The 12,835-nt window shown below is 36.2% G+C and overlaps 1 protein-coding gene across 1 annotated transcript in view; it reads right to left on the reverse strand.

Annotated features, from left to right (window-relative positions):
* Nucleotides 1-12,835, reverse strand: part of CENPC (centromere protein C) — an 86,882-nt gene that overhangs the window by 73,035 nt on the left and 1,012 nt on the right. Inside the window, 4 exon segments of the mRNA XM_078068736.1 lie at nt 824-929; nt 3,194-3,288; nt 4,003-4,073; nt 9,017-9,063. Coding sequence (XP_077924862.1) covers nt 824-929; nt 3,194-3,288; nt 4,003-4,073; nt 9,017-9,063 — 319 coding nt within the window.

The raw sequence follows: 12,835 nt of genomic DNA on the forward strand, positions 1-12,835 counted from the left end.
CACACATTTATATATGTTTTCATTCAAAGGTTACCTCAGCAGGACAATGGGAATAACAATTAGTAGCTTTATTTTTTTAAATCTTTGAGGCTTACTTCAAATGAAGGACTTTTCTAATTTGAAAAATGTAAATAAACTTTTAAAAGTTGCAGCACATATAACTAAAGGAAATGAACAAAAGAAGAGAGAAAAAGAACACTAACCATGTATATACAAATTTTGAAATCATGTTGTATACTTGAAGCTAACATGTCACATGTCACTTATACCTCACTTAAAAAAAAAAAATGCTCAAGAAGCTCATGGAGAGGGCCATGTGAGAAGGAATTAAGGCTTCCTGCTTGCATCCAGCCCCACATGAGTCATCTTGGGAAATATATCCTTAGCCCCCATCAAGCCTTCAGATGACTGCAACAATGGCCAACATCTTGACCGCCACCTCATCATGAGATTTCAAACCAGAACCATCTAAGCTGCTTCTCAATTCCTGACCCACAGAAACTATGTGAGATAATATTTATCGTTTGTTTAAAAAAAAAAAAAAAAAAGACAAATCTATTTGAAAACTCTTAAAACTATAGCCTCTGTAATAATTCTTACTTAATGTCTCTTACCATATCCTAATAATCATTGTTCTTACCACTAAAACAAAGAAATGAATATTCAAATAAAGTTTATTTTTCATATTTAAAAAAAAAACAAACACTGACCACTCTGCCTAGGCTGACCCGTGAGTTTGTCACTCAAGCCAACACATGCAACACCTTCAGCATCTCCTTTTAATTATGTCTAAGCAAATAACATCTATGGGGATGCCACCAACCTGATCTGTTGACAACTTCACTTGGTTCTACAGTGAACTGCAGAGAGGCTTCTTTCTTCCTTAAAGAAACTGGAACTGACTTCGGATGAGATTTCTGGCACTGAGCCTAAAAAGATATATAACATTAGACCTATTAAAAATTAGTAATTCTGATTAAATACATTCGGTTTTAAATTGGAAAAAAACCCAAGTATTTAAAAACAATAAACCAGCTGGTAAAGTTGTATACTGAAGTAACTACTTTAGAAAACAATTTGGCATTACCTAGTAAAGTTGAAATTTCAAATAACCTAACACGGAAACAATGCTGCTGTGAACAGCAAAAAACCTATTCTGACAGTAAATTGGACAAATTATTGTATAGTCCTATAACAACATCACACATTCAACAGTGAAATGACTAAACTACAGCAACAGAAATAAATGACTGTTAACCAAAAAAAAATCAAGTCACAGAAATATGTCATAATCCCATTTACATGAAGTTCAAAGTGGATGCATGTAAAACTATATACATATATATATATTTTAGGGATTAACTCAATAGAGGAGTTAACATAGCAGGCCTGATCATTTAAAGAACTTGCTTACAGCAGGGCTAGCCCTTGGCTGGCACCTAGGGACTTGGCGTTCAGAACATTTCCTCCATGACCAGCTGATAAGGTTGTGCCTAATACGCCAGCTGCCTAGACTGTACAAAAATGTGATTTATAGTGAACACCTGCTTTTTTTCCTTCAGAGAGTATAGGATTGTGGTGGGCAGAGGGTACCCATGTAACCAGCCCACAATAAAAATGGGTTAAGCCTCAGAAGGCTTCCCTGGGCAGAAAGACAGGACGTACACATTTCACTGCTGGAAGCAACAAGTGCACTCTGTGTGGACTCTGCGGGGAACACAGAAAGCCTGACATGGATTCCTCCAGAATCTGCCTGATGTGTCTTTTTCCTTTACCAATCTGGCTGTGTATCCTACCTGGCTATAATAAATCTCAGTCACAAGAACAACTATATGATGAGTCTCATAAGTCCTTCTAGTGAAGCACCCAACATATGGATAATAGCGGGACCTCTGTCAGAGGTAGGGGAGGAAGTGCTGACACAAATGTCAGCAACACACCCATTATGTAACTATAAAAAAAAGATGGGAATGATGAACAGAAAATTCAAGATAGTGGTTTATCTCAGAAAACTTAAAGTTGATTTAACTTTCAAAAATCAGCGTTATATAATTTACCACATTAAAGAAGATCTCTCAATTCTGAAAGAAATGGATCTGTTTTCATTCCTTGGAACCAAAAGGCTATATATAGCTGACCCCTGAACAAGGGTTTGAACTGTGAGAATCCACTTATTCACAATTTTTTGCAATAAATATAACATAGTACTGTAAATATATTTTCTCTTCCTTATAACTTAAGACTTTCTTTTCTCTAGTTTTATTTTTTTTTGTAAGATTTATTTATTTTAGAGAGCGAGAGTAGGAGAGAGGTAAAGGGAGAGGGACAGAGTCTCAAGCAGACTCCGTGCTAAGTTCAGAGCCTGACGTGGGGCTCACGACCCTGAGATCACGACCTGAGCCAAAACCAAGAGTCAGATGATTAACCAACTGCACCATCCAGGCGCCCCTCTAGCTCACTTTATTATAAGAATACAATATATAATACATATACAAAATATGTGTTAATCAACTGTTTATGTTATCAGTAAGGCTTCTAGTCAAGAGTAGGCTATTAGTAGGTAAGTGTTTGGGGAGTCAAAGTTTTAAGTGGATTTTCAACTGCATGGGTGGGTCCGCAACCCTAACCTCTGTGTTGTTCAAGGGTCAACTGTATAACTAAGTGTTTATACAAGTTTCTAATGAATGTTATTGCTACACTACATAATTTTTCTCTCCAATTTGTATTGTACTTTTGAATAACTTGTCTTTATTCATTAGCTTCACAAACTCTATTTGAAAGTTTGCTATTTTGTAGTTAGGTCAGCCTATCCTCTTAAGATATAACCTGTAAGATTCATTGTCCTTAGAGCAATAAATCAACTTTGGTTTTCAGAAAATAACCAAATTTGCTAACCTGGATTAGGAACTTCAGCAGTTGTCCACTTTCCTAAAAACCTAATTCAACTATTATTTTAGGAGGGGTGAAAAATGATTGTGTTGTAATTTAATAATTCTACACCCAGACCTCCAATTTCAAACACATGAAACGTCAAGTCAAAATTTTCACCAAACACCTCTAAATTATAATGAAAGTTGAGTGGGAATATAGGATTCCCTTTTAAGAATAAGACTTAAAAACAACTAAAATAGACGTAACTATATTGTGTAATGCTTCATTCATTAAAATATTAAAGCTCTTCTTTTTGACTTACCTCTTTCCTTGGTGACTGAATACAAATGTCTCCTATTTTAGGTGTTGAATAAAGCAATGATTTTGTAGAATCTGTGCTAAAGTCATTGGCAAGACCTTAAAAAAAGCAAAAAAAAAATTTTTTTAAATAAATACGATATAAAATCTTTTAGTTACAATTAAAAGAAGCCCTAAATGAAATGTGAAGAAGTCTGTCAACTCTTTAAGAACAATTAGTTTAAAATTAAGTACAGACATCACTTCAACATTCAAATATTCCTAGAAGGCATCAGGAACTGAAAAAGGCAAACAACATTCCTGAAGAAATAATGTACCAGCTCTTCTTTCAGAGCTTATATAGAAGAAATATTTTTCCACTTTGTTTGTTTCTTCGGTTGGCCTATTCTCCTATTTCAATACCTTCTGATGCTGATCAGCACTTTTGAAAAGTTTTTGCCATAATTCACCATTTCTGTAGAAAGAACTGCAAATCATCAAACATTATCTCTTAGAGATCCAAGAATTCTGCACACTTATTCCCACTACATGAAATAACTTTCTCTTGTGTATGATAATTATTTATGGACTCCCAGAGTACAGGAATCTAGTATGAACTAAAGGAAATGACAAATTATTTTCATTTTTGCTACTATTATCCTCAGTGTAACAGGAAGTACACGAAGGATTGCACATGTACTCAACATTTCTGGGAAAATATTTTACATATATTTAAATGTTAGAATGCATTTGCTGAGTTTAATATTAATTAATATGACAAATTTATATTTTCATCCAACCCAACCATCAAAGTCCATCTTGAAGATGCCTTACTTTTTTCTTCAAAACAGTCTTGTAAGATTTCCAGTATGTTCTGGCCTTGCTTCGAATTAATGTCAGGTACTCTAATAAGAAGGAATGAAGGGAAAATGTTACATATCATTTCCAGAAGATATTTGCTATTTATGTTACCTTCTACTTTGAAAATTTCATATCTCATTATAAAATGTTATTTTACTTAATGGGAAAAATATAACCTTCACTATCTAGGACAAAACAAGTACTTGAGAGTCCAAGAGTTTCAAGAAAAGTATCTGAAGCGGTATGTCGTTATCTACATTAACAATTATATTCCTTGATTGAAGAGCCACATCTAAAGCCATTTTAGACTACTGCTATATCTAAACAAGAATATAAATGGTTTTGGAGAAATCCAATCAGTACTAAAACACTTTTTTAATAAAAACTCTATGGTCACAAGTCCTAACAGCTCCAAGTAACAGTCTTCCCTTGAAGTTCTCAAATGCATTTTTTATTTAATATTATTAACCTTAACAGCAGCTTATGAATCACTATAAAATTTTCACTGTAGTTTCACACGCAGTTGTAAGAAATAATATAGAGGAATTCCCTTGTTCACTTTACCTAGTTCCCCCAAATGGTAACATTTTGTAAAACTATACTACCACAACCAGGATACTGATATCAATACAATCCACTAATCCTATTCAGATTTCTCCAGTTCTACATATACAGTTGACCCCTGAACAATATGGGTTTGAACTGCATGGGTCCACTCACACACAGATTTTTTTCAGTAAACATACTGGAAAATTTTTTGGAGATTTGCAAAATTTGAAAAACCTCGCAGACAAACCACATAGCCTAGAAATATAAAAAAAATTAACAAAAAGTTAAGTACGTCATGAATGCATTAAAATACATGTAGATACTATTCTATTTTATCATTTACTAATATAAAATACACACAAATCTATTATTAGAAGTTAAAATTTATCAAAACTTACACACACAGAACATACATGGTGTTATTTGTAGTCAAAAGATGTGAACAAATGTAAAGATGCAGTTTAAATCATAATGGCATAAAATTAACTGTAGTGCATGCTGTACTACTGTAATAATTTTATAGCCACTCCTGTTGCTATTGCGGTGAGCCCAAGTGTTAGTGAGTATCCCCTTAAAATGCCATCTAACATTAATCATCTCTGAGTGAGCAGAAGCAATTACTTCTCCAGTAAATTGTGGATTGCAGTAAAAAGTGATCTCTCACAGTTCTCCCATTTTTCATCATGTTTAGTGCAATACCATAAACCCTGAATAACACCAAGGGACCCAACAAGGTACCACTAGTGATGCTGGAAATGCTCCCAAGGAACAGAGACGTCATGACATTACAAGAAAAAGTTGAATTACTTGATATATACCATAGACTGAAGTCTGCAGCTGTGGTTGCCTGCCATTTCAAGATAAATAAATGCAGCATAAGGACTATTGCAAAAAAAGAAAAGGAAATTTGTGAAGCTGTCTTTGCAGCTGCGCCAGCAGGTACAAAACCTTGCCATTTTGCAAAATACCTTTTTATCTTGTACTGAAAATGCAGCTTTTATGTGGATTGCAGGACTTGTTCAAAGAAAGGCATAAATATAGGTTATAATATGGCTTGAGAAAAAGCAAAGTTATTATAAGACATCTTAAAGCAAAAGGAAGGTGAAGGATCTAAGGCTGGAGAATTTAATGCCAGAAGAGGATGGCATTTAGAAAGAGAGTTGGCTTAAAAAAAAAGTCAAGATAACTTGAGAAGAACCTTCTGTCAAACAAGAGGCAGCAGACGAGTTCCAACATGCCGTGGCTCAGGTCATGATCTCATGGTCATGAGACTGAGCTCCCCACTCAGTGCAGAGTCTGCCTAAGATTATCTCCCTCTCCATCTGCCCATCCACTGCCCCCACCGCTTGTGCGCTCTCTCTCTCAAAAAAAAAAAAAAAAATCATCATCCCCATCATCATCATCACTAAGGGGGCACCTGGGTGGGTCAGTTGGTTGGGCATCCAACTTTTGATTTCAGCTCAGGTTATGATCTCAGGATCGTGAGATTAAGCCCCACATCGGGCTCCACGCTGAGTATGGAGCCTGCTTAAGCGTCTCTCTCTCCTTCTCCCTCTGCCCTTCCCTCCCTCCTGCTTGCATGCCTGCTCGCATACTATTTCTCTTTCTCAAAAAAAAAAAAAAAAAAAAAGAGGGCACCTGGGTAGCTCAGTCAGTTTAGAATCCGACTCTTGGTTTTGGCTCAGGTCATGATCTCAGGATCCTGGGATCAAGCCCTCGTCGAGGATCCTGGGATCAAGCCCTTGTCGAGCTTCCCTCACAGCAAGGAGTCTGCTTGTCTCCCACTCTCTCTGCCCCTCCCCTTGCTTAGACACATGCGCGCTTTCTCTCTCTCTCTCTAAATGTCATAAAGGACATTTATTACTAAAGAAGAGAAGCAAGCAAAGGATCGGCTACCTCTACTATTTTGTGCAAATGCAGTCAGCTTTATAATCAGGACTGACTTATCTACAAAGCTGCTAAACCCCAGCTTTGAAGGAAAAAGATAAACACCAGCTGCCAGATTTTGGGTTGTACTATATCAAGAAAGCTGGGCAATGAGAACCCTTCTTCTGGACTGGTTCTATCAATGCTTTGTCCCTGAAGTCAGGAAGTCCTGCCAGTAAGGGTCTGTCTTTTAAAGTTCTTCTGATATTGAACAATGCCACTGGCCACCCAAAACCCCAGGAGTTCAACACTGAAGGAGTCAAAATGGTATATTTGCCCCCAACACAACTTCTCAAATTCAGCCTCTAGATTAGGGGGTCATAAGGACCTTTAAGACTTGTTACACATGGTTCTCTAGGGAAAGGACTGCCAATGCTATGGAATATGGAACAGAGACAACATCATGAAAGTCTGGAAGGATTACAGCATTGAAGATACCATTATTGTTATAGAAAAAGCTATGAAAACCATCAAGCCCAAAGCAATAAATTCCTGCTGGAGAAAACTGTGTACAGATGTTATACATGACTTCACAGGATTTATGATAGAGCCAATCAAGAAAAATCACGAAAGAGATTGTGGATATGGCAAAAAAGGTGGGGGGTGAAGGGTTTCAAAATTAGGATCTTGGAGAAATTGAAGAGCTAACAGACATCCCACCAGAGGAATTAACAGAAGATGACTGTATGGAGATGAATGCTTCTAAAACAATACCAGATGACGTGGAAGAAGATGTAGAAGCACCACGAGAAAACAAAATGACATCAGACAATCTGATAGAGGCTTCCAATCACTCAAGACTGTTTTTGACTTCTTTTATGACATGGACCTTCTATGATACAGGCATACAATGAAACTAAGGTAAACAGCAGAATATAAAACCAAGTTTAGAGAAATGAAAAAGCAAAAGTCAGACAAAAATTATGATATAATTGCATAAAGTTACACCAAGTATGCCTGCCTCTCCTGCCTCCCCTTTTACCTCCTCCACCTCTTCTGTCTCTGCCACACCTGAAACAAGATCACCTCAACTTTCTTCTCCTCTTCAGCCTACTCAATGTGAAGACGATGAGGACGAAGATCCTCAATGATCCACTCCCACTTAATGAACAGTAAATAATCAGCATGCCATACCATTAATAAACTGCATGTATCTGTGTGTCTTCACGTGAAAATCTAGTAACTGTATGGCAAGAAATATATGAGACATTTTTATGTCATCGTCGTCATTATCATCATCTAAGTATTCATTGTATAGAACACCTTGTGCAAAACTTGTATGGAAGTGGATAGCCTATCCTTACATAGGCATAAGGTGAGTGATATTTAATATAAAATTAATAATGTGTTATCTTACTGCCTTGTAACTTTCCTTTCAAAGAATTATATTTCCATACATATGTCTTTCCTCACAGGTAAGTGGTTTTACAAAAGTATAACAATGTTTCCAGACTATATTATGGATATGACTATAATACCATATGCCATAAAAATTTTATAACAATTCTATTCATTAATGTATAGACTAGGCTACCATGAAACAATCATACTGACCACACCAGGCTACCATAAAGCAATCATATTGCTGCTTCTTTATCAATACCTGCTATACCTGTAAATAAATATGAATTTCTTTTCACATAATTTTTTCATGTCTGATGTCTAGTGCTAGTAATATATATAACATCTACAGTGTTCTGTATCATATAAGACTATATTAGTAGGTAATAACAGACGATTCCTCTTGTAAACAGACAACAAAAACTTACTGTTATCAATACAGTACAGTTCTGTAAACGTGTTTTCTCTTCCTTATGATTTTCTTGATAACATTTTCTATTCTCTAGCTTATTTTATTGTAGAATACAATATATAATATACAGTGTACAAAGTATGTGCTGTTTATGTTACTGGTAAGGTTTCCAGGCAACAGTAGGCTGTTAGTAGAAGATTTTGGGGTGTCAAAATTACGTGAAGATTTTCAAATGTATGGGGGTCAGCAACCCTAACCCCTGAGTTGTTCAAGGGTCAACTGTACTCATTTGTGCGTTTATGTTCATACTTAGTTCTGTGCAATTTATCACATCTGTAGGTTCAGATATCATCACCACAGTCAAGATACTGAACAGTCCACACTACAAAGATCCTCTCTTGTCTTTTTATAACCTACACCCACATTTTCTTTTAGCCCCACCAAATAAGCTGCATCTTTGTAATATTACCATTCAATCCACTCTATAGAGTGCTTTCCCCATGGCTGTCATTTAGTCAGAACTAAGACTGCCTCTTCCTGATCCATAATTTATCAGCTGAATTTCTTCTCTCACTGCTGCTAAGTCACTACTCTGCTTGCATTAATATTTCTGTAAATATAAAATTACTAAGTAGACTATACCTAATCAGTGGGCACAGAAATCATTATGTTAGAAGTAATTTTTCCCTTCTTCATTTAAGAATCACTTTCTGAAGATAGACATAAAAATGACCTTAAAAGCTTAAATATATAACTCACCTGACAGGTCGGCAAAATCTTCTTCTGTAGTCATTTTTGAGATGATCCTGAAAGAAAAGTAAATCACCCAACTGGTGAAAACTTAAGTTCTTCATTTATTCATTCAGCAAGTTTTGCTAATTGCCCATTATAGTACTATAAAGAGGAATTCACTGGATCAACTGAAAGAGAACTTGCCTCATATCTACTGTTTCAAAATCTTTGCTTATACTATTTGCTCATCCTGGGATTTATTCCATCTTTCTCTTTTTCTTCCACCTGCCTCCATACCTTTTCCATCATCAAAATTCCAACTACCTGTGCTTCTAATAATTCAAATTGGTTGACTAGCAGTATCTATTTATCTCCTTTCCTTGCAGGCAGATCCCTGTAAAATAATAGTTAAGCATTAAAACGACATAAAACAACAATGAAAAAGAGAATGGAAGAGAGGACCATCGATTAACAAACAAATTTAACAAATTTCTAGAAGATGGAAAACAAATGGAGTATGTTAATTGATGAAACAGAATAAAAGCAGTAGGAGCCAAAAGTAAGCTCGGAGGATCCAGTTTCTGTTGAGGAGTAAAGCTGATCTGCCCAGGAAAAAGCCGTAACAATGCCAAACTAGGAAAACTCGAAATATGAAGGAGGAAAGAGTGAGAAAGGGAATGAACAGAATAGCAGACCCCCACATCCCCTACCCCATAAACACAGAGCTAACTGGCTAATTGAATTTAAATTAAAAAAAAAAAAAAGCACAGAGCTAAAAAAATTGTATTCTATTGTCTCAGTCTTAACTATCACTAGCACTTATGGATCACCAGACATTTAAAAGTCTCTAAGCAAAACAGGAAAATCAAGAACTCATGATGTAATGTATGGTGATTAACATAACATAATAATAAAAAAAAGATATAAATTTTAAAGATGGAAAAGAAAAAGGCCCAAGAGAAAACTGAAACCAAGAATGAGAAAGAAGAGCATAACCCAACATATAAACCTGTTGAATTATTATGTTGTACATTTGAAAGTAATGTAACATTGAGTGTCAACTAGGCTTCTATTTTTTTTTTTTTAGATTTTTTTTTTTTTTAAGATTTTATTTGTTTATTTGTCAGAGAGAGAGAGAAAGAGACACAGCACAAGCAGGGGGAGAGGCAGGCAGAGGGAGAAGCAGGTTCCCTGCTGAGCAAGGAGCCCAATGAGGAACTCCATCCCAGGACTCTGGGATCATGACTTGAGTCGAAGGCAGACGCTTAACTGAATGAGCCACCCAGGCGTCCCTAGATTGATTGATTGATTTGAGAGAGTGAGAGAGAGAGCATGAGTGGGTGGGAGGGGTAGAGGAAGAGGGAGAAGTAGGCTCCCCACTGAGCAGGGAGCCCAATGTGGGGCCTAGATCCCAGGACCCTGGGATCATGACCTGAGCAGATGGCAGATGCTTAATTGACTGAGCCACCCAGGTGCCCCTCAATTAGGCTCCTACTAAAAAAAAAAAAAGGGAGAGAGAAAGAAAACGTAAAAACAAAAAACAAAACTCAATTAGTACCTTCAAGAGAGATTTGAAATACTGGACTCATAAAACAAAAGTGGTATACTATAAGCACTGAGACCAAGAAAAATTCTTAATAATTAAAAACATCATTGCCTAAAGTAAAAAATGCAATAATTATGAAAAAGCCAAGGATATTTCTGGGAGGGGAAAAAAAAGACAAAAAATGAAGAGGAAGTAGAAAATGGGAGAAAGAATAAAACGAAGAAGATCTAAAAATCAGGAGGTCCAACTTCTGACCAATTGCTATTCCAGAAAGAACAAAGAAAAAGGAAAGAGATAACTTTAAGAAAATACACAATCAAATTCCCTAAATGTGTAGGGCATAAATAGCCAGCATGATGAATTTAAGAGGATCCATACCTGGGACATAATAGTGAAATTTATGAAAAATTGAGAATAAAAAATACTAGAATGCTTCAAGAAAAAAAAAAAATCATTAACTCCAACCAGGAAGCAGCCCCATCACTGGGAACAACAGGAAAAATAAAACACAGAGACATGCTGATTTTGGAAGTCGAGAGCATATTTGAGATACTTAGGGTACTATCTTTTTATTGTAAAATCAATTCTAGTTGAAAATTGGGTAGTAAAAGGATGAACAGCATGCTTTAAAAACTATTATCAATACCAAATATTTATTGAGCCTCACTCTTACTTGGCCCATTGGGATATAAATGACCCCACCACACATAAACACTCTCTTTACCCCACTCATCTGACATTTTTATGAAGAAATTCATAAAAGAAAGGCAGAGATCACAATGAGAAAATAAATTGTTTACTAATATCATTGATGCTATTATTATCAATCACCGGTTTTAAATCCATGCCAACATTTATCCAAATAAAACACTGATCATGGTTTAAAAAAAAAATTAAAAAGGAGAATGAGAGGACAAGCAATAGGCTGGAAGAAAATATCTGTAAAAGGCACATCTGGTAAGGACTATTATCCAAAATATAGGAACAATGCTTAAAACTCAACAATAAGAAAACAAACAACCAAATTAAAAAATACATGGGCCAAAGACCTTATAGCTCAAGTAAGAAGATGTACAGATGGTAAATAAGCATATGAAAAGATGCTCCACATCACATGTCATCAGGGAAAAGCACATTAAAACAATGAGATACCACTATACCTATTAGAATAACGAAAATCTGGTACACCAACAACTCCAAATGCTGGTAAGGATATGGCACAAAAGAAACTCTCATTTATTTTTGAATGCAAAATAGTACAGCCACTTTGGAAGAGTTTGGTGGTTTTTACAAAACTAAACAGACTCTTACCATGACTTAGCAATCGTACTGCTTGGTATTTACCCAAGGGAGCTGTCCACACAACAGCTGTCCACACAACAATCTGCATACAGATGTTTATTGCAACTTTATTTATAATTGCCAAAACTTGAAAGCAACCAGATGTCAGTTAGGTGAACGGATAAACTGGGGTACATCCAGACAATGGAATATTATTCAGCACTAAAAAGAAATGAACTATCAAGCCATGAAAAGATATGAAGAAACCTTAAATGTGTAATACCAAATCAAAGTCAATCTGAAAAGGCTATGTATGTATTATTCCAACTATATGACATTCTGGAAAAGGCAAAACTATGAAGATGGTAAAAAGACGAGTGGTTACCAGAGCTCTGTGGGGAGGAAGGGGTAAAGAGGCAGAACACAAAGGATATACAGGGCAGTGAAAATACTCTCTATATGATACCATAATGATGGATATGTGTCTTTAGATTTTTGTCCAAACCCACAGAATGTACAACGCCAGGAGTGAACCCTATTGTACATTATGGACTTTGGGTAATAATGATGTGTCGATGTAGGTTCATCAATTGTAATAAATGTACCACTCTGGTGGGGGATACTGATAATAGGGGTGGCTAAGCATGTGTGGGGGTTAGGGGATATGGAAAAATCTCTGTACCTTCCTGCATAGTTTTGCTAAGAACCTAAGACTGCTCTAAAAAAATAAACTCTTGGGGCACCTGGGTGGCTCAGTCGTTAAGCGTCTGCCTTTGGCTCAGGTCATGATCTCAGGGTCCTGGGATTGAGCCCCACATCGGGCTCCCTGCTCCACGGGAAGCCTGCTTCTCCCTCTCCCACTCCCCCTGCTTGTGTTCCCTCTCTCACTGTGTCTCTCTGTCAAAAAAATAAATAAATAAACAAACTCTTTTAAAAAAGGAACCGTGGGCATTTGGTAAATTTTATTCCCTTCCTTTTCCTCCAATGAGAATGGCTTTATTCCCTTTTTTTTAATTCTA

Source organism: Halichoerus grypus, chromosome 3 (genome assembly GCF_964656455.1).
Source record: "Halichoerus grypus chromosome 3, mHalGry1.hap1.1, whole genome shotgun sequence".
NCBI lineage: Eukaryota > Metazoa > Chordata > Mammalia > Carnivora > Phocidae > Halichoerus > Halichoerus grypus.